This window comes from Ascidiella aspersa, chromosome 3 (assembly GCF_963924565.1).
Source record: "Ascidiella aspersa chromosome 3, kaAscAspe10.2, whole genome shotgun sequence".
NCBI classification, from domain to species: Eukaryota; Metazoa; Chordata; class Ascidiacea; order Phlebobranchia; family Ascidiidae; genus Ascidiella; species Ascidiella aspersa.
Genome location: NC_139449.1, coordinates 29,965,830 through 29,992,159, shown reverse-complemented (window position 1 = coordinate 29,992,159; position 26,330 = coordinate 29,965,830). Strand labels below are relative to the sequence as shown.

General features: G+C 38.8%; 1 protein-coding gene across 1 annotated transcript; it reads left to right on the top strand.

Moving 5' to 3' along the window:
• Nucleotides 1–1,201: 1,201 nt before the first annotated feature.
• On the top strand, nucleotides 1,202–25,692 carry LOC146161496 (growth arrest-specific protein 7-like). The gene is made up of 15 exons (XM_083384002.1): nucleotides 1,202–1,337; nucleotides 2,143–2,271; nucleotides 2,642–2,732; nucleotides 3,115–3,183; nucleotides 3,984–4,057; nucleotides 4,459–4,668; nucleotides 5,084–5,173; nucleotides 5,606–5,715; nucleotides 5,953–6,027; nucleotides 7,431–7,509; nucleotides 11,719–11,828; nucleotides 17,349–17,430; nucleotides 18,453–18,498; nucleotides 19,597–19,775; nucleotides 24,524–25,692. The coding sequence occupies exons 1-15, from the start codon at nucleotides 1,281–1,283 to the stop codon at nucleotides 24,635–24,637; spliced, it is 1,515 nt and encodes a 504-aa protein (XP_083240128.1). The 5' UTR covers nucleotides 1,202–1,280; the 3' UTR covers nucleotides 24,638–25,692.
• The last annotated feature ends 638 nt before the right edge of the window (nucleotides 25,693–26,330 follow it).

Sequence of the window (26,330 nt, the reverse complement as noted above, 5' to 3'; positions counted from 1 at the left end):
CAGGAGGCTAGCTTTTATTCAAATAAAAAAAGAAAACGCAGTATTGACATAAGTCACTAACTTGACTTGAGTGAAAGTCACTGTCTTTTTGAAAAAGACTTAACTTGACTGTAGAAATAACTAGGTTGAAATAAGGTGTTTTCATTAAACAAAATGACTTGTTTCCAACGCTGTTAAAATAACACACAAAACTCAGATTTCTTGATAATTATGAGGTTATGATTAAGAACAGGTTTTTTTATCATTACATGAACAGGTTGAAACAGTCAACAAAGGTCTCCGCAGATTTTCTTTGCACTATGCTATACGTGACTTCCAGGGCGGATCTAAGGGGGGAGGGAGCGTGGGGGGCACGTGACCATACCCCCAAACTGTATTTTGTGCATTTTTTACTAAGAAAATTAAAAAAATTCGCGCTTCGCTCGATCCGAATTATGTTGCTGAAATGTGTTAGCCACGTGGCAATACACCCCCAAAACAGTATTTGTGGCAGCCCAACTAATAACAAAAGTTTCGCGCTTCCCGCGAATCTAATTTTGTTGCTGAAATGTCATTTGTTTGCTGAAATGTCGATGAAATTGCTTTCCTTTGGCAAGGTCTAAAGTACAAGTTTTGGCAACCTAAACGATATAAATGGGTTTTGCGCTTTGCGCGAATTGATTACATTATTATAGCTTTTGCATTGAAAGTAACCGCTGTCCAATGTAAAACTTTAATCGCATAAGCGAGTTGTGTGGTGTCCATAAGGTTACTTTTATGACCACACGTTAAGATCTAACTTTGTAACGTCACGTTATGACGTACCTACGTGACGTCATCTCTAAAAAAGTGTCATGTCCGATTCAAACAAAATTCGTAAACCCGCGCCCAGAGACGTCGCAATTGTAGCGCTTTTAGAAAGCGAGGCTGGCCAACTTGGAATTTGAACAATAAAATTTCAAGGCTGGTTTAACCGCTAGATGTCGCTGTCCTGTCGCACCAACGCGTCAACACCGGCGTGACGTCACGCACGCGAGAAGCGCATTCGCGTAACGCAGACGAAATAGCGAACAAAACAAAGTAGTCTTGCCTTGCCGCGTCTAGCCCGATTCACGGCTCGGCCGGTCGTCAGCGGACAGGTGGACGAAATTGGAGATAAGCAACAGCCGCAGCTAGTTTGGACAGGTTCACTAAAAGCTTTCTCGCTTTGTTGTTTAGATACGAGACAACTGCACTAGGTTATTAGGTTTGATTTAAAGCAGAACTGCTGTTTCCCGCGTACTTCTATATATATTTTGAGCATGTCGGAGGGCAGGTGTAAAAGCGTGTATTCCTACAACGGCGAAGGCGGCGGAGAGGTAAATACTAGTTATGAAATCCACATGTCATTATTCAATTTTATTTAGGTAAATATTTTTGGATCGTATTTATTGAGCGTTGGTTTTCCGTAGCGAATTGGTTGTCGCGTGTATTAGCAATGTATATAACCCAGCGGTTCTCAACCATTTAAGGTGGGCCACAGACCAATTAAAAAAAGCTAGATTTGGTTTCATTTGTGTCACTATATTTAATTTTACAGGAATAATGGCTTGGGGAGGAATAAAAAAGGAATGTAAATTTATTGTTCAGCCTCAAGTATCACACTAATGCAAGGTTGAATAAATGATCTGTTTTGAAATATGTTTTGTTGTGTTTTGTTAAACCTTTTTTTGTTTTTTTCTTTCATAAAACTATTGGGCCAAGGAATTTTTTGCAACGTAGATGGGCCACGAAAGAAAAAAGGTTGAGAACCACTGGTCTAACCACTTGATTGACAGAAAATATGTAAATATATCATGATAATTAAAATACCCTAGTTCCAGTTTATATGTGTACTTCTCATGAAGTATTTACTCACGGAAATCACAGTCAACTTTAACAAAATACGAAGGGGCATTTCTTCAATCGTATGTATTTTAAATTCACATGACTACTTGCCTGGCACTTACACTGTGAACTTACTGACACTAAAAAGGCCTTGGAAGTCTAAAAAGTTTGTTAAATGAAAAAAAGAACACTTATCTTTTGTTTCTGAAAATTCGATTTTGTTTTTGAGATCAGCTCTTGTTGTTTAACATTCTTAACTTAGATAAAGTTAATAATAGTGAGTTTCTTCCATTTCAGATAACCACTTTATCTTTTGGAGCTGGAGAAATCATCCATATCTTGTTTTCTGGTGATGAAGGATGGTGGGAAGGGGAATTAAACGGCACCAAGGGCTGGTTTCCGGCCTCATATGTTACTAAAATACAGGTGCACAATTTGAAAATCTGAATTGTGTGCAATGTGGACCATTATTGTTTAAACAGCTCATCTATTTTTCGTTAAGAGCGTTTGTTGTTTAGTGACACTATCCAATTTTATCTTGTCAAACACTTACGTTTTTTGCTACTTTGCTAGGCTTTAACTTCTTTTGCTAGACTATATATAACCAATGAAATTCAACAATTCTCATTAAACAGTGCTTTTAAAAGTTAAACAATTATACAACCAAGTATTACCAAATTTTTATGTAGCCATAATTGCAATGTTGCTAAATATATCAGTTTGTTGATGGTTTTGGTGTCAGTTGTTTGTACCCACCTCATTGTTTAATAAAATTTGAATTTATTTTTTAATAAAGGAATCTGAGGTGTCGTCCACAACCTCTGACGAATGGAATGAAATTAAAACGCCAAAGGGAGAGATTTATTATGTGAACACGAAAACAAATGGTATGCTATAGATTATATATTTAAACAAATTAAATTGTTGTTTTTTGTTTTGTATGTTAATAATCTCTCAATTCATGTTTTAACTCAAATAGATTGACATGTAAGTATTAATTAGTGTCAGACTGTCTTTCTGATAACAATTCATGTTTTGTTGTCTAATTTGTAAAATCATCATCAATTAACTAAAGTGTCTGATTACTAAAGTAGGTTTTCATAAAACTGCACCCAAATAAAAACAACCAATTCTAACTTTGTAAGAATATTTATGCTCCCGAAGCCCGCATGTTAGCAGACTGTAATGAAAGTTAAAGCTGTGACATGAGTACATGACACTGACATGCAGTAAATCTTGATACAAAGCTCTGTTTCTTTTGTAATGCAGAGAGTTCTTGGGAGTTACCAGACGGCATTCACGGCTCTGAGCGTGGATCTAAAGACAGCGTTGTGATGGGTAATTTTACTTCACTGTTAAGCCTGTTTGTCAATAGGGTCTGGGCAAAGGCAATGCTCCATCGAAACCCAATACAGGAAATAATTTGGGAAGTGGTATGCGGCAACAGGGTTTATCCATTAATGTGGTTAGCAAAGATGAAGGCTAATCTGGGATCGGTGTCCGATTTCAGTTTCAATGAAACGCTGTGAATACTACATTCTAACAAATGTTGCTATTGGCACTGCATTTTTTGAGTATATAAGATTTGTAGTGCTCCTTACAGAAAAGTATGTAACAGGAAATATTCCAATTTATTAATACCAATAATATCTGTTTAAGCTTACCACATATTAAATTTATTGTCATAATTTTTTTTTACTTTTAGGCAATCAATTGTTATCCATATTTTGCCGAATTTAATTTGAACCACTTTATTGTTTCATTGATGAAATAATAATAATATTATTACTATTTTTGTTAATTTTGGGATCTAAGCCTGCTCCAACATAGCTAGTTGTTGATCTCTTCTCCATATCATTAGCAGAACATTTTAGCAGAACTGACGATGCTTTTTGCGTAACTATAGTATTCTGCTTTTGTTGAATAAAGTTGTTTTTGGATCTCTTTTACAACCTTTGTGGTTTTGCTTGAATCTTTATTGTTTCACTGTTGTACCTACACCTCATGTTATGTTTGTGTACATCGCTGTGGTGGGTGACAATATCTCCTGCAGTTGCGCATGATTAGTAATATAGAAGGGATGTAACTTTATGATTAACTCCTAAATCTTATATCACTCCTGTTTTACAATCTTTCAGCTGGAGTTGAGAGCCTTACCTTGGATTTAACGCCAGATTTTGGTGACACAAAAGAAAACCACAACCACTTACAGGTATATTTTAAAAATTTGTTGTTAAAATTTCATATAGCAAATGTTGTGTTGCAATAAATTAGAATGAATCTCGTGTATGTGCTATACTAGCAATGACAGTCTAGGGTTGTAAAGTTTAACTGTTTTAAAATACATGTTGTATACTGGCATTGTGCTTATGGCTCGAGGCTATTTGCAGCGAAACCTGGGCTATGTAATATGAGGTAATTACAGTGCATAACAAGGTAAGGCATACAGAGCAAAATATCAGGAATAACCAAATGGAAAAATAACTGATACTCGAAAAATGCTTTTTTTTTCTAGAAACTAAAAATATTGTATAAAGTTATCATAACAAAATCAATGTTTAGATTGTGTTGCTTTTGTCATAAATTAAGATTAAATTGTATACCTATCTGCAGATTCCAAGTCACGCCACAACCACTGTATCTGAACCGTCAACCCCATTGTCGAAAAAGCCCCCGAGCATTCGTTTATCACCCCAGTCACAGTCCCAACCCACAACCCCACAAGGAAGGCCCGAAAATACCCCCAAACGCAATGGGTCAACCCTGTCGCGACCAGCCACCCCAATGTCAAACGGCCATAGCACAAAACCCAAATTCAGAATTGTAAGTGGAATGTTGTGCAAAAGAATTTTAAATGCTTGTAGGTTAATGCCTTCAAATTTTAATATTTAAAGGTGACTAGAAATGAATGAGAAATAGTTTTGATATTTTGGCTGTCAAACGAATTTTGCAAAAAAGTAGTGGTAATTTATTGTAGTGTGTTTTAATGTGTTTGTGTTTTTGTGAGATTTAAATGGCCATGTCTAAAAATATTTATATGTATATTGTATATTGGTGTGTAAACTCAAGTGTATATATTATACCTACAAATAATCCTACTCTTACAGTTTAGGTTGGTTGTTACAACTACCGTACTACAGAGCAAAACATTATAAATATTTAAACCTAGTTGAATGTGTCACCTGCTGTCCTTTTGTAACCTTGCCCTGCTGATTCTGTATTGTGTTAAATCCCACAGCACAATGGAATATCCTACCCTGACGAAACGGAAGCTAAAGAACAGAGTCTTCTTCAGCCTGGAAAATTTAGCTACTGCGACTACTTCTGGGTAAATACGAACTCAACTGAAAAACTTTGCACTATATTTAGGTTTCTAGGGACTAAAATTTTATTGTGATTGTCATAGGTATGTTTTGATGACAATTAGGCACCAATAAAACTAATATAGGCTTATTACTCACGGATTATGTGGTTAGCAATTATATTGTTATTTATCCATTGGTTTGAATACCACAATTGTTTTCATAATTGGCAGTGTATATTAAATGATTAAAAAGTGATTCACGTGGCAAGTTATAATTTATTGGGTGTTTTAACTTGCTTTTTAAGGTAATAAATGCAGACTGCAATGACTGGTAAGATATTTAGGGTACTCTTATTGACCCTATCGTATTCTTAGTTGAAAGTTTATTTCTTCATTCTGCATTAAAATCATTGAAAACTTCTATGTTTATTCAGCAATTATGCGGGTTTTTTTCAGAGCGACGTTGGTGACAGCCACAATTACCAAAGCGGGTATTCCGTTCTGCAACAGAAGATGTTAAAGGAAAAGAATATTTGCAAAGAAATGTCCGACTTGTTCAAAGCAAGGTACATCCTCATGTTATCTCAAATATGTGATTGAAAGTTAAAACATTGTGGATTGTTTTGGGCTGCTTCCTAGGTTCTTTGATTTCTATTGATGTGATATGCTTATTTTAATATGAAGACACGTGTACCGGTTTTATAGCTACTTAGCTGGTCAAATCACATGCTATGTCCGGCCAGGCATAAGGAAGTAGCGTGTATCTTTTCCTTTCCTTGAAACACCTAATGTCTTTTGTTCAGGGAAGCGTTGGAACTTCAATACGCCAAAGGCCTCACGAGTATCGCCAACAGCATGCATGCAATGCAGGAAGAGGGGTGAGTCAAACCGAGATGAACAAAAAGTAAACCCTTTTACTCGGAAAGCCGATAAAAAGGCTATTTTTGGAGACATTGAAAGCTATTCACCCTTAAATAAAGGCTGACCTGGCTTTGCCTAAAAAAGAAACAGGAACAGTCAAAAGAAAGCTAAAAAAAAACAGTTCTATGGTTTCGTTTAATTTTGCAGACACAGTTATCATGTTTAAGGGCTATTGTAGCCCACTATTTAAATTTGACTTTGTTTTCTCTGAACTGTTTCAACAAGGCCACTTTTGCATTATTTACATTTGTATTGTTTACTTTCTATTGTGTAAGTTATTTTACATTGAGAGAATGGCCTATTATTATCACTTTACAAACTTGCGTGTACAATGCAGTTTAGAGAATTAAAAACCAAAAAACAAAGTAAATCAAAGAAAAACGCAATTTAAACGTTTTCACACTCATGTCGACTCAAAACCGGTAAAAATATACTTTTTAGTATTGTTACATAGACTGGTCTCTCGGTTGCGAGATTTTAACACGCATGCGATCCAATGGCATTGGCCCATGACGATATTCACCCTTGAACGTTGTTGTAGCATAAAGGCTAAATGACATTGCCCCTACGCAGTTTATACAACGCTAAGGGGTGTGCCCAGTTGTGATTAGGGCAAAGCGACGCACCGTACATAGATATATCCTAAATCTACGCCAGGCCATGTATTCAAACGTGCTACAAGCTCGAAAAACAAGCTCGCTTATTCAATCGGCCGTTTAAATTTGCTCAGAGGCAATATTGACGCAGTACTGATGATACGTACCGGCCGTCTATATTATGATGCGACCATTTGCTTTGTAGCCTGTCATACGCTCGAACGCATTTGCTCAATTTAACGTGAAGATGGTCGAGCGGCTTTTGATCGCCAGCAGCTTTCACCAAAGCGCGCTGTTGCGTCCGTCAAGTGTCCATATTATGGTTTGGTAATCAATTATGTAAGGACAACACCCATTTTTGTCGCGCGCGGCCGCTTTATGTGCCTACATAGGGGATTCGCATTTTTTGGGGAAAGCAGCACTTCTACAACAACTTAATGACATTATATCATATAAAAAATGGTTCACCGCAGAGTTTCGTCAATGTCATTAACAGCATCACTTGCTACAGAATGCGAAAATTTAACATAGGCAGCATGCTCAGCACAGGTTTACTCAACGTTATTTTTATATTAACGTACACAGCATAGATAACCATCAACCTCGTTAAAATAATTTTACGACGTCGCCGAGAGACCTGAAGTCCTTAGGCTTAAACAAAACCTCGGTCTGATAGCTTTACGAGATGTCCAATCGTGATACAAAATGTCTCTCAAATCCCATCGGCGTCTTGTTGACAATTGGTGCTTGTTTTTAATCGACAGGACCCTGGGTGAGACGTGGAAACAGGTGAAGGCGGCATCTTTGTTGGAGGCCAAGATACACCAGGACTTCGCAAACAAGGTGAGGGCTCGCATGTTTGTCTGCAAACAACCTCCGTGAAGTGCCAAGATGGCGGCTTGTCTGTCTGCTTGTGGGTCGCGCCGGTTTGCGTGGCGAATACCTTGTAGGCTCTTTTTTTCTACCTTGCAAAGTATGGTTGCGACGATCATATTTGCCTGCTTTTTAAAGAGTTTTGCAAAAAACGGCCTAAAGGGTTTGAAGGCATACATAGTTTGTTGTTCATTAATGAGACCAAGGGCTGAAAACGGGCATATAATAATGCATTGTTTGAGGAGTTTTTTGATGGGATAGCTGTTTTTAAAATGTCCTTGTAAATACCACCGGTTTGCGTGGCGAAAGACAGTAGGCTCCTTTTTTTTAGTTTTTACATGGTTGCGACGATAATATATGCCTTCTTAATATAATGTAACAATATATATTTTGCCTTTCGGAGATAATATTTACATTGCTGAGTTTTGCAAAAAAATGGCTTAATAGGTTTTTACAAAAGGAAAATATTGTATTGTTTCATGAATGAGACCAACGGGTAAAACAGGCATATAATATTGCATTGTTTGATGAAATTTTTAATGCGCCAGCTGTTTTTAAAATGTCTTTGTAAAAACTTGTTCGTGATGGAAGAACTCCTGTTGTGTGGTTTTTCAGGTAGCCACCTATTTTAGGCAGCATTTGTAAAAAAATAAAAAACAAGTCATCTTTTAAGCGGCCTTTTAAAAACTAGCAAAAGTTGAAATGTAACATATAAAGCATGGTTTATAAAAGGAAACCGTCTGCTTTAAACCCGTCTTGTAAAACTGTCAAAAGTTGAAAATTCACCTAATGTAGCTTAATAATAAATTTCAAAGCCAAAAAGGTCGAGTAGATCGACAGCATCTTGATTAAGACGTTTCGATGCGAACTTGTATCATCTTCAGTTAGTGTGACTGAAAAGCAAATCAAAGCTTCACTTATAAAAGGCAGGACGCAATTGTTATCATCAGAGATTTTACAGTTCGTATCGAAACGTCTTAATCAAGATGCTGTCGATCTACTCGACCTTTTTGGCTTTGAAATTTATTATTAAGCTACATTACAGATCCGTGCATAGTGTACCCACCTAATGTAGGGTTTGCAAAAAGCGCTAACGGTTATTGGACCTTGTTTAAGCCGACCAAGCGGTCGAACCATCTTTGAAACCGTCTCGTTGGTATATTGTTTGCCTTCGCTCGAACTCTCGAAGCAATCATATCATGTTTACAAGCGACCGATCCCGTTTCAGCAGCACCTTTTCCTTTGTGGCACTGGTTGTGGCAATAATCGCAGGGGCGACGAACTTTCTCGTGGTATCTTCAGTCGTTTCGCCTCCAGTAACCGTCGTTTCGCTAACATGAGCAAGCTATAACCGTGGCGAGCCCTAAACAGACTCGTTGCTCTCCATATACCAATACATAGCCCCGCTAAAGAAAAAAATGGGAAATTTCGCAAGACTTATTTTAATGTCGCACCTGAAATCTATGATCTTAATATACATGTTGTCCTATACTTAGTATATAGTCCTTATGATAGTTTTTTGGTGAGTGAAGTGCTATTTGAATTTCAATGTTATCTCCTTTTTGGATGCAACTCAGTAATGATTTGATACTATGCACTTTTTTGCCTATAATTTATACTTGACCAACGATATAGCAAAGGCAAAGCGTGAATATTTCAGGCTTTTGAGAGGTCTGTAATGCGCAAAAAAACTTGTCTTTCATCCTTGGTCGGATCAAAAGTGTTCTTTTGATACACTTGCCGTTTGCTCGCGGCGCCTCGAAAGGCCAAACTTGTCGTTTTAGGCGCTATTCGATTCCCTAATGACCAGCGCTTAGCCAATGAATCGTCCCAGTCGACTTGCCTGCGTCTCACAGTTTCCTGTTTCTAATTTGCCGGGCGCCTCGCACTATGGACTTTGACACGATTGCGCTGTAGCTTCAGAATGTTGGGACTTTTCTTTGACGCTTTAAAATGCTTATGGACCGAATCGCGCCTTGATTCACCTTTGTGCGGTTTTTAAGCGCGCATTAATGCGTTGCGTAAGAATCGTTTTTGTGTATTGTATTGGTGTATTTGCGTGTTTGGCAAGCGACCAGTGTGTGCGAGTCATGGCACCGAAAGCGTTGCGTTTGGCGAATTGCGCCCCGAGCTAGTAAAAAAACCGCTGCCTCGCCAACATAAGGGCGTAATCAATACAAAACACCATCACCGTCTATAAGTGCTGTAGATGGCACCTCATACATAAACCCGTTGAAGCTGTTGATATGATAATACGCACTATTGCGCTTTTCACACTTGTCACGGTGGTGGCGTGTCAGGTTGTCAATAAGGTCTTACAACTCCACGGCTGATGCGTAATGTGTAAATATGATAAGCCGCGACTGACAGCGCCAAACCTATTAGGCCAGTTCACATCGCTACTTCGAGAAGTACCAGCTCATTTTTTCAATCATGGCTATGTATTGTTTCGAACTAGGTTACAAGGCCACCTTTAAAAGTATCTGGATGTCTATTAGCCATGAGCTTGTATCGTTTTGTAATTCTGATTTAGTATACATGGCAATTTCGAAAAGCACTTTGCCACCTTTTTGATCTATGCTATCGTTTTCCACCACATGACAAGTTTACTTTAAGCGCACCAGACTGATTTTTTCTGCCATGACTTGTGCCGTTTTTCATTACCTCGGGTCTGGGTGATAAATCTATAGCGCATTACACTATTACATGTGGCGTTTTCCTAGAAAAACGTAGAGTTTAAGCAATTTATTGTTAGAAGTGATTTTTTCTGAAACTAATTTTGATCTAAACATAGCAACAAATGTTAGTGTGACACAACTAATTATATTTGTGTGGCGCATCTGAATAAGAAGTGGTGACAAATGGTGCACGGAAACAAAGTTCTTTTGTCCAGTGAGTCGCATATCAATCCGGTAAAAACGCCATTTTTGTGATCTAAAATGTATACCGTTTTCCATGCGTGAAAGGGGTCACATCAAGCCAAAATCAGCCGGACCCCTTTCCACCCTGCTTTCAGGCTAAAAAGGCAAATAGTGATGTAAAGTGACCCACTGGCTTATTCAGATTACACAGAACAGCGGAAACAAAGCGGTCTTGGTCTTACAGAACGCCACTGTTATCAGTAACAGCAGTCTAACCACTACCACCGAGAAAGCCTTGTCAATCGGGCCTAGCCTTGTCAGCTGCGGTTGCACGGAACGATACGTTTCGCTGCGTTTTCTATCCGCTGGCTGCAGGATTTTTTCGTCACGCTCCGTCGGCTCCGTTTGCACCGCAGCCTGTGCCTTAACGATTTCTTTTTTTTAACTATTGTTCCCAGCCAGTCGTTAACGACGCACGTGAATTCCTGAAATGGAGTTGTGTTCAGCTCGAACATACTTCGGCGGTAAACGGAACGTTTAGCTGGTTCAGTTTATGGTGTGTTAGCCGGCTAGGACTCGCTGTCGGCAGGAAATCTGATCTTTTTGGTTTATCCGTGTACCCTAACGTTTTTTTCCTTATCGATCGTTAGGGATTGAAAACTTTCCAGTTATATCAATGCGTAGTTAACAACAGTACTTAACCCAGTTTCTCTAAGCACCTTAAATTTTAGTAAAGCTTGAAAAAAAATTGACCCTAATCTATGAGGCAATTTACTGCCATGTAGGTTCAATCTATAAAATTGAGTAAATTTACCTGAATTAACCTGCGGTTTAAACCCCCTGGCTAAACGGTGTATTGTTACAAAATGTGCGTTTTTTTATTGATGGTATAGAGTAGGGGTCGTCAAGCTGGTTTGTTAAATATTAATTTATCATGTTTATTTTTTCTATTACCTTGATTGATATATCCTAATAAAATCGTTATCTGTTTTATTACATACAGGTGACTAGTTTCGTTTTTGCAATAGAGGCGCTATCTTTGCGCTTTGCTAAATGTAGTATTAGTGAATAAATAGCTTCTGGTTAAAGTAACTTTTCTGTGTGTATGTAGTTTCACATCAGTGGGTATGATATACTGTAAACTGTTCTAAAGCAATAAAAAGAGTCCCAGTTGGGCTAAGGTTGCAATAAATAAACTCGTCGCGTCTTTAGTTCCTTATCTGTCCCAGACTGTTGTTAAAAATTAACGATTCCATTGTGAAAGTCACCTCTGCGAATTCTCCCCACAAACTAACCGTATCACTTGCTTTGTACACAGCTGCGCATCGACATACAAAAACCCCTTCTCGACGAAAAAGAGAACGCCAAGAAGGACCTGAAAAAGCAGGACGCTTCCATGGCCGAATTTCGCAAGCAAGTCCATGTTAAGTAAGTGTGGCTAGATTTCCTCGAAAAAATTCTGGCGAAACCCCAAGATGTTGAAAGCAGCCGCCTCAACTGGCCTTGGCAAATTGGTAGGCCGCTAAGACCATCGGCGTGTAGGATATTGACGCGTTCATTGAATTGTACTTTGTCGAATGGAAAAGTTGTTCAATCCAGAACTTTCTTCCAATGGAAAAGTTGTTTTAACCCAGAACTGGTCTGAATTTGTGCTAGCTTCGCTCGCATACCCACTGTCCTCAAATCACCCTTTCGCGAGTTTTTACTGTTAAGTTGTCATATTTAACTTTAAACTTCTCGGAATGACGACGGTTTGAGCCGTACAAGACGTATTTGATTCCGGGTAAAAACGCGTTCGGTTTAACTCGACAATTCGCGAATCCAACAGAGCAACTTGACTCGTTCCGTTTCCGCGTACGCGCTTTCCTCCGATCGTCTTATGACCTCGCCATGTCAGCTGACAGATAACTTCGACACTCGCCAATCCCGCGGTAAAACATACTTTCGCCACGCTTGCGTTTCCACGAGGAAGTAAACTTGACTGATTTGACGGCCTGGTTTATGAAAATAAACCGCAGGGGTCGGGAACCTATGGCTCTTCTGTGACGCCATATGGCTTTTTTGATGAAAGAATCTTGCTTGCAGATAAATCTAAGCTATAATTTCTCAGCTTGATCTAAATAAAACTGCAAGCGGTCATGGCCGTTTTTCCAACTTTATTTTTCCTTTTTTAACACACATAATAGCAAATTTTCGGCGCTTAGCGCGAATCCTATATTTTTCGAGACTGTTATCCCGTTTGAAAGAATCTCTTGATATCTATAAGGCCCTATTTTTTCAACGTAACTCCGTAATTAAAGTTGCCTAAAGTTGAGTACTGCATTTTTGGTGCATAGCATGTTCTGTCCTTTAAATGAGAATAAAATAAATTGCCCTGCTCATTTTACTATTTTTTTGCCAACTTATAACTAAAAAAGTATTATAGGTCTCTCATGAAAATACGACCAAGAATATTTGGCTTATACGGCTCCTTTAGCTAAAAAGGTTACCGACCCCTGATGTAGCGCAGTTTGTTGAGCCTCTTTCGAATGTTGTTTTGGCCGAATATGACTTATCCTGTCCCGCACTTTGGAAAAAGAGAGCTTATCGTGATTAAATCGCAGTTTCACCGGGCCCATTGACATCCAGTGACCTGTGAAATTTCGGAAAACCGTAAAGGATTTTGATCGCGCAGCTTACGGCGAAATGGAAGTCGGGCTATAGTTACGCTAATGCTTTAACTTTCTATTGGAGCTCGAACTGTTGAAAAAAAAAGCATCACTCTAAATGTAAAGTTTAGTAACTTTTATGCTAAACACATTTAATTTACATACCGCGCTCCGTATTTTACAGGCATTGATCATGCTGATTTAAAGTCAACGTTAAAAAAGTACAGGCTTTGATTGCGCTTAGTGAATCTAAAGTGAACCCGAAGTTTACAATTCACTTAACTTGTCTTCAGTGGAACGAAGTATGTTGTGACATACTTGTGACGTACATAATAAGAACACGGCATCTTTGAAACCTCCCGCAGCGCCGATAGACCTAACACTGCAGTTTTAAAAGTGCGCCGTTAGGAGAAATCCCCTTTACCCAGTCGGTCATATTATGGCGTCATAAGGGCCACTTGTTTGGTCACAGTCATCAGCACGCGCCCGTTGCCCGTGGCGACGGAAACTCCGTTTCACGTGTCTGACCACTATTAATCCCAAAAATAGGTGCTAAGGTTTTGCGTGACATTTGATTTAAGTCGTAAAATTGAATTGATTCACTAATTAAGAAGCAAATCGTGAGTATTTTAACCTAATTTTAAAATTGAGATACATTTGAACTAAAAATTTGCCGAAATAATTCATTTTTAACGTCAGAAGAATTAAAAAATAATTAAAAAAACGTGTGTATGGCGTACGCAGATTAGTACCTATTTTTTGTCAATTACTTTTTTTGTGTTCAAAACCAGTTTGTGCTGTTTAAGGCTAAATTGACCTTCTTAGACTTTATAGGCTTACTAGCAAGCCCCTCTGATTGGCTGACCTCATTGGTCGCTCGTATAGTCTGCGAACCATCACGTCCCAAAAGACAAATGTCGGCTTATTAGCATCAAATCCCAATTGTTGCAAATTTTATATGCGAATAATGTTTGACCTCTTTTGATGGGCGTGATGGGTGTTTTAGCCAAAGGTGCTTTCTGCATGGAAACATGTCGTCTGTCATAAAGGTTAACGAGAGCGTTAATCGTTGTCTTCGATTCTGTCGGTAAAATTTCCTGGTTTCATTTTTTTCATTACGTTTGCTTTATCACGCCAGTGGCTTTTTTTCACAGTTCAATATTTGTGCGCCACAACAGTCCCATCCATCCTGTAGCTTCGACTCTAAATTATGTTGAAAAAGTCCTGCTTTATTTGTTTAAACATGTTTGTTTCTATCAAGTAGCATTTATGAACTTTACAAGAGATGTTTTTTCCTGAATATAGTTTCACATTCATGTATTGAAAGTTGAAACCGTTTAACCAGCGATCCCAAAGTTTTGATTGAAATACTGTGGAAAAAAATCCCGTTTTTTACATCTCATCGCATCGACAGGGCGCATCTAAATTAGTAATGCGACTAGCAAATTAAATAGTAACGTTTGTGTGCTGCGAATTTTCGTCTGAAAATTACCGTGGCGCAATTAGGCTACCCTCGTGCGCCAATTAACCGACATTGCACTCCGTATTTCGCAAGCCCTGCGGCCTTTTATTGCGAGGAAGGCGGAGGCCATGAAAATATAGAGCTGAAGTATAAATACATTTGCTGACGCCAGAGCCTCGCGACTTCGTTATGACGCAACGCACGCTTTCTCCACGCAACGCATCTAGCTTTCACTATATGTTTTGCCACGTCAGCGGACTGCGTCTTTTTTCGCGACGTTTTATTACCTTTAACGAAACGTCCACTATACTTAATACTTCATTCACGCTTTAGGAACAGGAAAGTACGTGCTTTCGCGTGACCGTTTGTCTCTATTATTAAAAGGCTGGTAGCCGTTTGGTCAACTCTTGGCACTTCTGGCAAATTGGTGTATTCTTGGCAGCAATGACCTGCGGTTATGTGAATCGGTGGCCCTGATTGTGTGCCGGCTATTTCTGGCTTCGACTTGGCATAATACCTAAGCCCGTATTCTCACGTCCTGGAATCGTATTGTTGACGGGTGTGCCTTATTAGAACCCGTAAAGAGAAATTGATTGGTTGCCACTACGCTAACCTTATTAGCACCATTATAAAAGTGCCTCGCTGGTAAAAATACGGTTTTATCACCGACGTTTTTAAGCCTATATGCGGGCCAACTTGTCAATTTGTTTGCAATGCAGACACAAATAAACTATCCACATCTCTCAAAGGGTGTTGTTGCGGTTTTCCCCATTTCTTTTGGTTACATTGGCGCCTAAACTTAAAAGCTCATCGGGTAGCAACAGTGAAAAGTACCATTTCACAGAATAAAAAACTGAGAAGGTTAATAGACTTCTTACCGACCAGGGCCAATAAACAAGTCGAGGTCTTATTTTGCCAAATGTTTACTTTTGCGATTGCCAGTCGTCAATAATCCGATTTAAAAAGGGCCAGAAAACCGACTTTGAAACTTATCCATTCGAAACTCACACTTCGCTCATTTCGCCCCAAGGCGCATATTGCTTTGTGTCTAACAAAAACATATTTTTATCAAAGCGCGAGTTACGGAATTTGCAAAGTTTTCTGTATATCAGTAGATTGAAGTTCTGCTGGCAAATTGTGATTTAATCATATATAACTTAAAAGAGTGGAAGGTTTTGAAAGCGACAAATAAAAATACTTTTTGTGCCGCGTAAATTTTAGCTTTTGAGTGAGACAAATCCCAACCGGGATTCAAATAGTAAATTCTTTCTACCAAACTGAAGAACTTCATCATTTGCGGCGCCTTTCGCCAAAAACTTGGTCATATATTCCGATTAGTCAAAGTCGCGTTAAGGTATAAACAGAAAGACGTCACCGCTCGTGACGTAACTAATCGACGGGTGACACCGTTTCAAGTTAGCCCGTGTCTTACACCGTTGCGCTGCCCGGCGGAAAAATTTAATCTCGATTTAACGACGTCGCGCGACGCACGATTATGACGTATGGGTCTTCGCACTGCGGAAAGTCGGACGAAAACAAAGGAGACCTTCTCTAAGTATATAACCGATGCAAAGAGAACCTGCCGCGGCGGAGCTGTTTTGATTGCTTTTCCCTGCGGATTGCTCATGAGAATTGGGACCTGTAAATCCAAGACGGTGATCTGGAGCGAATCAGCTAAAAGCCTCTTGGTGTATTAAAAGGAAGCAAAATAAATCTGCCAAAGATTGTTGGAAAAAATAAACGCTATTTTGGCTTTTTTGTTATTTAGGTGATTAAATTGTTTTGTTCATTCTGCATTTTTCTGAAGCATTCTGCGGTTTGCAAAAAATTGATATACTTTTCAACCCTCGTTCAATTTAAGCTCGAAATTTCATTTTCGTACCTCGACCTCCAGTTTAGATGTATTTTAGCCTTTTTCTTTTTTCAACCTTGCCAATTGCCACAATATATCAATAGAAAATATTTAAAAATGGCATCCCCCAACTCGCAGAGGCCTGCTGTCTAATTAAAAGCTTTTTACAAAATTGCGGCCTTGGCGCGTTGTCGGTTAAGGCTTAGGTATTTGCTTCCTTGAAATATACCCATGGGGCGAATCGTATTGAACAAAACCAGTTATTACGCGGCGAAATAGTTTGCAACCTGGTTCTTTGCTAAACTCGCTAGGTGCGAAATTTATCTAGTGCAAAATATTTATGAAACCGTAAAGTACTGTGAAATAAATATTACATATCCCGGTGACTGTAATGGGATGCTGGTTGATAGCAATGACATTTGTAAAAATAAAGTTCTGTCGTTTTAAAATCGTTTACTCACATACTACCACTTATTCATTAACTTGCAAGAAAGAAGTCTGATACTATATGAGATATAAAAGCATTGCAATGAAAGGAAACGTTTAGAAGTGGTATATACACAATTGACATTATATGCTTTAACAAAATTTCAGTATTTACATCAGTGGTTCTAACTAAACCTTTGATGGCTTTCGGCACCTTTCAGAAACAATAAATGTACTGCGGCACCCCTACAAAATGTTTCCGTAGGTAAATCACCAGAATGTCCAAATGAACAGAACTGCATCAAAACACATCTACTCTCCACAGCGTAGGAAGTTATAATTGGATGTATTCCCCTCTAATCTTACACAAAAAGTTGTAAGAGTATAGATTCTCAAATGTCTATCGGCACCCTTGGGCGTTAGAAATGGCACCTCAGCGTGCCGCGGCACCCCGTTTGAGAACCACTGGGTTATAGTGTTCACATACTTCCTCGGTTTTGCCAAAGACATTCTACTCCCTAAACAACTGTAAATCTGATCATATTACTTGCTTTTTCTAGATACACCGCTGCTGAACGCGCCAAGCAGTTGCTGATTGAAAGAAGTAAGGACCTCGATTTGAAGAACGAATCGCAGAAATACGTGAGTGATTGGATCCTAGTGTCGAATTAACTCGTTATTACAAAATATTGTCCATTTTTTTTGCAGTGTTGTAAACAAGTCATTTGGGAATAACCCGGTCAAGTCGTTTGTATAATAACTTGTCCAAATCAAATCTTTTTGAATAAATAACAAGTCAAAGTCAATTTAAAGCAAGTAAATTACAAGTCAAGTCCTTGTCATAAAATTATATGCTAAATTATTAAATTTGTCGAATTATGAGCAATAATAACTAAACTGAAAATAACAAAACCGCAAAAAATAGCAAGCAAATTGTTTCATGCAAAAACTTGAGATAAACGAAACCTAATTTATAAAAAAATCCTAATAAAAACACTTCATTTTAGCCCAAATCATATTTTTAAACGCTTACGTCAATTCCAGTCATTTGTCGAAAAGTCTTAAGTCACATTAAATAATTTTTCCCAAAAGACGTAAGTCAATTCAATTCATTTGAACACTAACTTAAGTGCACTGAAGTCATTGATTGACTTCAGTCATAACAACACAGACTTGCTGTCACATATTGGTAGTTAAAAAAACATTTTTTAGTGCTAGTCGATTAGTAAATTGTCCACATAAATTTTCCAGTAATGTAATTCAAGTAACTATAAGCGTTTTTTTTATAAGATTGTTATTTTAGTTATTTTAATATAATTTTCTAATTTTTTAGTATTATTAATATAATTTTCTAATCTGTTACTTAGTCGTTCCGTTTTAATTTTCTTGATCCACTATTGACGGTCACACAAAAATTTTTCATCACGGTTCTGACCTAAGTCATTTGAATTATTGGCTGCTAAACATTAGTGTTTTGATGCTTTCTAATTGTAATTTAGAAGCAACCTTCACTTGTTGCCACATTCAATTCCAATTGACCCCAGGTATAAATTTAGGAAAGTAAATATACCTGGATATAAATAAAGTAATTTGTATGACCGTTCTGACCCTTTAATTGTGCATATTCTTATAGTGTGAATCGTAACGCAAAGTACATTTTGCAGACCAAAGAAGAAGTTAACAAAGCCCGGAGGAAACTCACGAAGCAAGGTAAGCGACAATAACAACGACGCCGCCAGCAATTTGGGCGAAAACTTTTCGACCAATCGTCGCCGTTACTGGCGCCTACGTCACACCTCAGGGGTTACCGGAGTTCAACGCGTTTCACTTGCAGCGTGTTCAGACCGAATTGTGGCGCCCTATATTTGAACCTGAAGTGCGCTCGCTCGTGATTTGCTCGAAAAGGACTCGCCCTAATTGGTTAAATCGCTTTCGCTTAAATGTCGTTGCGTGGGAAGGTGCATTTGTTTTGAGGTTCAATTGGCAAAGTGACAATGCTGTTGCATTTCGTTTATTAGCCTGCATTTTTACCAGCATATATCACAGGTAAGGTTTGCTAGTACATGGTGGGCCTTGAGATCAACCGAGAATTTTAAGGATTTACTACAAACATGCAAACTGCACATGCAATGTATTAGACATCTTGTTGTAATCTTTTCTCAAGTTTGTTATTATGGTTTTAAAGCGAAATACTTTTTGGAAAAAAGCTTTTCTTTTTTACATTAATCTTTTTCAGAGAGACATCACACGTCGGACTGTATTTTTTGGGTAAATTTATGTTCAAGGCAGCTTTAAAAACAGCGTATTTTAGTCAACGGCCTAAAAACTTTAAAAGATGATTAATTTTTTTGCGATATTATGCTGACTCGTGAAGCCTCGGGGAAGGATAACAGTCTTCTGGTTTATGGGCAATAAGTTTGAGACCACCGTTTGAATCTTGCTTGTCTTTATCTCTCTTAACACTGTAAATATTGCGTTACATTCGGAAAAGAATGCGTTTTCATTAAAGCCAACACACTATAGGTACTAACTCCGATTCCCACAGCCTAAGACCTAATCTACAAAGTATTGTGCGGTTTGCAAAGAAATTTTATCCACGTTTAATTCCTCATTAAATTTTAGCATAAATTTTTTTAATGAATCCAACACACTAAATGTTCGATTCCAACAGCCAAATACCTAATCCACGCGCAGCTCTGCTTATTACAGAAGCAGTTTGCGGTTTGCAAGTTAATTTTATCCCATTCAATTTTAGCCCACATTTTTTGGTAAAGCCAAAACACTAAATATAAACTTCGATTCCAACAGCCGAAGACCTAACCCACGCGGTCGAAGCCTACAACCTCACCCGCCAGCGCTGGTTCGAAGAAATGGTGACGTCATCAATCGTCCTCGAGCGCCACGAAGCGGCCAGGATAGGGACGGTGAAGTCGATCATCTCCAACTACAGCAAGTTACTGCAGGACTCGACCACGAAATGCCACCAGGTGCGCAGGAGAGCCCTTGTTTATGTTCTTTTTTATTTAGCTAAGGAAAAAATATTTTTACTTGGTTGAATTCTCAGGTTGGAATATTTAGGAAAGATTTTCTTATCCTCTTTAGGAGAGATTATTTTCTTTTTTACATCTATGACTTACAATTAAGAAAATAATAAAACTTTTATGCTAGCCGGTCCAACATTCTGCTAATAATAAAAACTTGATTTTTTCTAATGAGTTTGTATATTAACAACTTTTTTTTTGCCTAAAATCAAAAGCAATTTTGTGGAAAAACGAAGGAGAAAAACTATTGTGATTCAAGACAAACGTTTAACGCGGCGTTTTCGAAACTTTTCTAAAAAAATTTGCCTGGTTGGACCCGTTGCAGTTATTTTGATATATCGCGGCTCTATAAAAATTTAAGGCTCAGTTGACCCATGTTTCTTGTAGTACACTAGTGCAGTCACGATTCTTTCTAATGTAACAACTTTCTAACTAATGCGAACGATTCGCTGATAGCAAGTAGTACAGCATAATAGATGCTTTATAATCTCACTAGAGACATCATAAAACACGCTATATGGTCGAATAATAAAGCACAACAAAAGACAATAATGATGACGGTAATGTTTAAAACACAGACTGGTGTTTAAAAACATTCGCTAAAGCATAATGTTAAAAAACTTAAGACTAATTCGCCTTGCGGACCCTCTGAAACTGCTGTCCCCAGTTGTTCAGCGGACCCCAGGTTTAGGAACCACTGGTTTAAACGTCAAAGGCGAGAAACCTTACAACAACTGCTTCATTCACGACTGTGAACCTGATGCCTTGAGAATTTATTTAGGTAGTTATCCAAACGGCAATGGGATAGATTTAGTCATCCATGGACAGCAGCTTTGGTGCCATTTATCTATGGGATTATGATCATCTAGGAGTTTACCCCTAAAAAGTTGGAATATTAAAAGTTAATATTGGGCACCCCGGAGGATAAGAAGGTCTCAATGTCGTGAGGGTTGCTTTGTGACCGATACAGTCCTCCAACATTAAATCAGGTCGCGCGTAAGAACAAGAGACTTTTGTCGAAGTGAAACGCTCGTCTTCTACTTGCCGCGCGCACAACGACAACGTTAACTAGTCAAAAAAAGCCTAAAGTAACGGTTATGGCCTTGAACAGGGGTCACCAAACTACGGCCCGGTCGGTGAATTGAAAATGTTGTCGAATGCAATTCAAAACTAAAATTTTAATTTGAACGTTAAATTTAAACGACAATTTATGAAAGCTACAGTTTTGTTGCATAGTTATTTTTCTATTTCCTTCGTAACGTTAATTAAGGTAATTAAGTTCGACAAAAAGTTTTATATCGGGCCTGCGATCGTAAATTCTATCTGTTATACGGCATTTCATGAAAAAATCTGCAACCCCTGGCCTTGAACGTCGCGCACGATTTCTTGTTTTAAACCTTCGATTTCCAACGACCGTCGGATTTCAGCGTCGCAATAAACAACAGAAAGCCCACGGTTTCGCGTCACTTGGCCTGTTCGTTTGCTTGCTATTCATCGCAAAGCAACGTGTCCAATAAACTTGACCGCAAAGGCTCATTAGACCCGAAATCGCTAGGTTTGCGGCGCCTCTGAACGGGTTAGCTTGTAACAACACTCCGATACAATAAAATGCGCGGCCAAACAGTTCCCTTATCCTAACCTTCTTTTGGTGACATTTTAAAACTGTTTTTTTTTTTAATCTTAGGGCAAAATATCACAGGGCCCTTTGTAAAACGAAAAACGAGGCAGGAATTGTGCGGTTATTTTTCAACAGTTTGTCTATCTATAGATGATATACCCACTTTCTTTTTTTTGGGTGTTTTTTCGCTTGTTTGATGCTAGAACAGATATTTACTTCTTATTGGTGGTTTAAATCTGGCAAGCAATTTTGTTCAACTGACAAGTAGATTTATCCAGATAACTTCTTCATTGTACTAAGGCGGGGTTTCCCAAACTTATTTGGACCACGTACGTACCACTATTTGTGAATCTGTTTTTTCGCGGACCGCAATACAAATAACAAAAATACAAAAAATATTTATTTACAACACTGACAACATCAGTGGGACGGATAGGATTGCTTCTTTCTGCATAAATTTTTAATTCTCGGTGGTGTTTGTAAAAGGCAAACTTGTAAGTCAGAGTCCACGGAAAGTCTGGACCTGTATTTTCCCTAATGGCGATAAGAATATATATTATTACGTCATAGAATACGAGAATATTTCGTAAACAACTTTTTGACTAACGAAGATGCAACAAGTAAGATTTACGATACTGGATAGCAGAAGCTTTCGAAATCATTAAGTTGTAAATAACTGCTGCAATTATTTTTGAAAGGGTACGTACTGCATAACGTATATGCATGACTTTTTAATTTCTTGCCATATGGCCACGCACCACCTGTGCAGTCGTCGCGGACCACCGATGGTCCGCGGACCACCGATGGTCCGCGGACCACAGTTTGGGAAACCCTGTACTAAGGCGTTCCTCACTTTAACTTACATGTTTTCTTAATTAAATTATTAGAACCAGCGGTACTAAACTTCGAAGACTTAAATTACTGAGTATGCTGATGGCATAAATTACTGAATATGCTTATGCCCTTGTCACCTTTTGCAAACAAAAACATAATTATGTTGGACTGTTTTCGTTTTGATTTGGATATTTCTTGGTGCTTTCTTTGGTTGCTATATTTTCCGCCCAGAATCATATTCAGTAAACACAAATCATCGTTAAAATTTCCCCGCGCGAAAACCAAACCTTTTGACCCACGCAGCCCGGTAATTTTCGTTCTCTGTTTATTTTAATCTTGCGGAAGCCAAAACGTCGACAAAACCCAACAGAAAAGGCCGCTGCAAAGGCTAACGGACGAAAATTCCAGAACGAAATCTGTAGGTCACGGTTTGGCGTCCAGTGGGCTATTTTTCGCCTAACCTATTAGTCGAATGCCGGTTACAGAAGGTTACAGACCAAACTGCAGTAGGGTTAACTTTGTTCGTGTAAAAAATGACAAAATGTTGTTTTTAAAATTGAAAAGATTTAAAATTGCATTTTTAGAAATTATACGAAAAACGTTACAGAACTGATTGATTATTGTTAAAGAAACACCTTGTCGTCGAAATTATAAATAACGTCTTTGTTATGTAGGGTTACATCCCTAGCTGCTGGAAACAACATTTCCACACCTGGGGACACACTATATTACTAAACTAGTTGTGTAGGAAATCTTAAAGAAAATATTTTCATAAGCAGGGCAAACATCGTTTTACCACCCAAAATTAGGACGGCACGAACAACATATGATTTTTATAGCGATTAATCGGTTGATATTAAGTATAATATAAATAGGTTTATATATAGCTTGATAATAATGAATTTCAAAGCCAAAAAGGTCGAATAGCTCGATACGAACTTGTACCATCTTTAGTTAATGAAACTCAGAATAATAAGAATTGCATCCCGCCTTTTATAAGTGTTGTTTTGATTTACATCTCAGTCACACTAACTGAAGATGATACAAGTTCGTATCGAAACGTCTTAATCAAGATGCTGTCGATCTACTCGACATTTTTGGCTTTAAAATTCAAATTCAAGTTGCATTACACATCCGGCATAGTGTACGAAGGTTTATATATATTTATGCAATTGTTGTTGTTTTAAGCGCGTAAATCACATTTATTAAATATGACAATAATAAAAAATGGTAACATAAGAACAATTCTTAGTAATAATTACGGTATTGGAATCCTGGGTAAAAGCAATCCTCCTATATTGTCTGAAAGTTATAAATCGATCATTATTTGTAAAGTTTAAACCGTTTACTTACACGCGGCTCTGCCCAACCCCGTGAATCTTGCGCCGTTTCCAAGTATAGCAACACACATAATCACGCATGGTCGCAACCAGCGTCTTCGCCTACGTCAGCACGCCTCTATTGCGTCACAATGCTTAAGCAGGCGAGTCGCGAGCGTGAAGCGGAAAGCACGCCGCGCATTAGTACACCGAGAGAGGGATTGAGAGTACAGGAAGCGCAACTGAGAAACTTGCAAATGGTTTCGGTCGCGGTGGCGGTAATGCGTATTGGGGACTGGGAGTTACACCTCGTTTTGCGTTATTTCTAATATTTATCGTCATTATATGTCTTGCTTTGTCCAGTAATGGCATCATATCACCATATTTCGTTTTTATCGTAATGTTTTATCGTAATGAGTTTTAGAGTGTACTAATTTAACTTTAATTCAGCTTACTTTAGGCGGTCAGTATCGCCACACCTAGGCCTGTTTATGTTGGTCGGCTAATAAATCGGCTTTCTATGTACTACAAGGTTTTCTGGGTTCTCGGAACACCGCTTTAAATAACCTAGATCCAAATTTGGAAACCGACGCGTTTGACTTTCGCCGTTTGACCGAGTCCAAGTCTGTATGTACCACCGTCAGATCTAGACGCGACTCCCATTGACAAACAAAATTAATACAGTGACGTACAACCCCGTGAGACGGTCTGCACTGCGAGTTAAATGTTTACCGCCGCACGTCCGCTCTTAAATTTATTCAAACAACTTCTAACACAGACTCGCGACCGTTGGCGACCTTTAATTATTATTTAATCGACCTTTTACTGCGCATTTCGCGCTTCGGCCGACCGATTTGCGACTTCATGTGCGCGCGCTTTGGCGGCGGAAAAACTATTAATGACGTCATTGTTTTATTCGACAGAGCTGTGACGTCATAGTGCAGCACCTCGCCATCACAGAGGCGGATAAAGACCGCGAGCTCTGGGTGAGGAAAAACGCAACCGGTAAGGTCAAGCCCGTCGACCTTGTCCTCTGATAAACGACCTTGAAGCACCCCGCGCGCACGCGACCGTGACCTTGGTGGCGGTGCGGCGCCCGGATTTTTTCTTCGTCGAAAAGAAGACATCCCCGCAATAATTCCCTTTGCGGGCGACCTTCTGTAAAAATCTTGTTCCGCGAGAATTATGTTGAAACTGATTGTAACACACACTTTTTTATACGACACCCTGCAAAGCTAATTTTAAAGCTTATAAACGAAAAAATAATCGCAAATTTTAAATCTCACTAACACTTCTCCTTTATCATCACTGATTTCTTCAAAACCGGAATGAAATGTTTGTTCGTTGAAATGCAGACCTGTTTTCAATCGCCACCCGAAATGCCTTCGCCCCTCTGTTATATAATCACTGTTTATCATCTGATTCGCAATCGTCAATGCTTTGCGCGTTACGGCGTCATATAGAACGCGAAGTAATGTTGTGCGCGCTTTTTCGGTATTCTTGTTTTGTGTGTACGTGGCACGAGCAAATACCTTTTTTCCCGTGTGTGCCTTTTCGGTCCGCGCCAGTGCCTTACTATGTTAGTGGCTGTGCCACTCCGCCCCCCTGCGGAAATTGTTTTAATTATTTTTTACCATTAGCCGTCGTTTCCCTTATTGTTTCATTGTGGCCTTGTATATGTAGCGAAAAACGAAATGCAACTTTATTTTTAATCCTCTTCTGTTCTTTTTTTTCGTCGCAACGGTGTTAATGTAACGCGTTCTTAGTGATCCTTGCCAGGCAAGTAGGTCCGGTGTCATTATTCGAAGTTTTTAAGTTTTTATCGTAGCGGCCGCTCTTATGCATTCTTATTATCACGCCTTGCTAACTCTCGAAGCCAAAACCTGATTGAGCCGAATTAACGCGCAAAGGTACAGAATGAAGCAGCGCTGCTGGCCCAGGGATGCGGTACCTCTGTGTGCAACTTTGGCGATTTACGCTGACGGAAGCGTACGGGATTTTTCATGTGTGTAATATTTGTTCGGCGCACAATCTAGAGCAGCTCAGGGGTCACCAAACTACGGCCCGCGCGGTTAACTCTACCGACCCCGTCATTTTGATGATAAAATACCGTCCAGTTAAAATGTTGTCGGATCAAATTCCAAAGTAAATTAAAAAAAAAAGTTAAACTTAACAACAGTTTTAGGAAGCAAGCTACAGTGTTTATTAAAATGTCAATAAATGTTCTTCGTTAAGTTAATAATCCGGCCCGCGATTGTCAATCCTTACAACTATCCGACCCGCGATCGCCAGGCCTTACAGTTTTCCGGCCCTTTATAAACTAGCTCTGTGCCCCTGTTCTAACGCAATACTTTTACCCTCTGTACAGTCAATTCCGAAAACGTAGCAAACCGCAAACGACATTACCACCTGACTGCGCGTTTCTCCATTAAATACGCTTTCGCTGCTCACAATTACTCCTTTTTTTTGTCGCGCAATATTTAAATCGCGCCCTCTCTCGCTCCAGCCATTTCTGAAGTGTTGTTTCAACTTTCTTGCTTTTTACGTTTTTTTTTTCAATTGTTTTTATCGTTATTCCACACTTCTTTAAGACGCGGTACGCTTGTTTTTAATGCCCCGCATCTCTGTCTGTCTGTTCGTCTGAGCAACATTTCATTTGTCTGAGCATACTTCTGTACTTATTCCGCCCTGAAGTGTAGTCAAAATTGAACCGTCTCGATGCATGTTGCC